A 1,102-nucleotide genomic window follows, 5' to 3' on the forward strand; every position below is an offset into this window, starting at 1 on the left:
TGTCATCGCTCACGGGAAATCTCAACTTGCCGCCGGGTTTGTTGTGGGAACTTGGAAGGGCGTTTGGTTCGGCGCCTTTCCCCGCTTCCGAGGCCGTAGTTGGGCGCTGGATGCGCCCCGTTGGCACACGTAGGAGATGGCGGTGAGAGCGGCACGCACGCGTGGCTCTACCTGTACCTGTGCCTGTGCCGGTGCCTGTACCTGTGCCCGTACCTGTACCTGTGCCCGTACCTGTACCTGTACCGGTATCTGTAGAAAGCCGAGCCAGGGAATCGCGGCTGTGCCGGAGGTGTGGGATTCCCGGGGCTCGCCTCGTTACTCCGCAGGTTTTTGGGGGTAGCGCGGTGCTGTACAGCGTCACCTGCGCGGCACATCGCCTCTGGGGCACCTCGGGTCGGGCGCGAACTTCAGCGGAATACCTAAAAACAAACGTGCTCGGGGGTGTATGGCTTCTTCCCCCCCCCATAATTTCATGCTTAGAAGTAATCTTTCAAGTTAATAGGCAGAAGAGGCTGGGAGGGGATTCCCTCCGGGCGGTTGCACTGCAAGTGCTGTATTTCTTGTTGCTATATGGCACCTTATATTGCCTTTTAATAGCTGCTGTAAAACATCTTGCAGCCTGGGACACCGGAGGTGTCTTGCACTGGAGTTGGGCAGAGAGGTGGTTTTTGCAGGCGTGTGTGTGCAGAGCTGAGGAAACGAGGAACCTGGTTATATCGGGGATCTTTGACTTTTTTAGCACTAAGGAATTGTTCAAGGCCATCGCTTGTCTGAGTCTGGATTTGACAAGACCCTGCAGTGAAATTGCTTTGGCAGAAGCGGGGAGGAGAGGCTTTGGAAAGCAAATAGATCAGCCGAGAGTGACAGGCCGGGGGGGCAAGGCTCACCCAGCCCAAGCCGCTGAGCGGGAATCTTTGCCCCTGACAGAGCAGACAAAATAAATGTTTAACATCAAGGGGGAAAAAAAGGGTTACTATTCAGTACTTGACAGTGATATTTGCCCTTCTCCTACTTTTCATTTCCCATATCGGCAAGAAACTTTAATATGTATCGGTGCCTGCCTTCAGCAGTCTGATAAATCTTGCAAAAGCCAATAAAACAG

At 53.7% G+C, this 1,102-nt stretch overlaps 1 protein-coding gene across 13 annotated transcripts in view; it reads left to right on the forward strand.

Moving 5' to 3' along the window:
- DMD (dystrophin) overlaps positions 1 to 1,102 on the forward strand; it is an 896,220-nt gene that overhangs the window by 810,004 nt on the left and 85,114 nt on the right. Inside the window, exon 3 of one of the 13 annotated variants that reach the window (XM_017733466.1) lies at positions 528 to 534. The exons of 11 other annotated variants lie outside the window; for them this stretch is intronic. In XM_017733466.1, the coding sequence (XP_017588955.1) occupies positions 528 to 534 (7 nt within the window). Of the gene's footprint in view, positions 1 to 6; positions 143 to 527; positions 535 to 1,102 lie in introns of those variants that run through there. One more of the 13 variants, XM_017733465.1, reaches the window with a different exon arrangement.

The sequence above is a fragment of the Corvus brachyrhynchos genome, unplaced genomic scaffold (genome assembly GCF_000691975.1).
Source record: "Corvus brachyrhynchos isolate BGI_N302 unplaced genomic scaffold, ASM69197v1 scaffold34, whole genome shotgun sequence".
Taxonomy (NCBI): Eukaryota; Metazoa; Chordata; class Aves; order Passeriformes; family Corvidae; genus Corvus; species Corvus brachyrhynchos.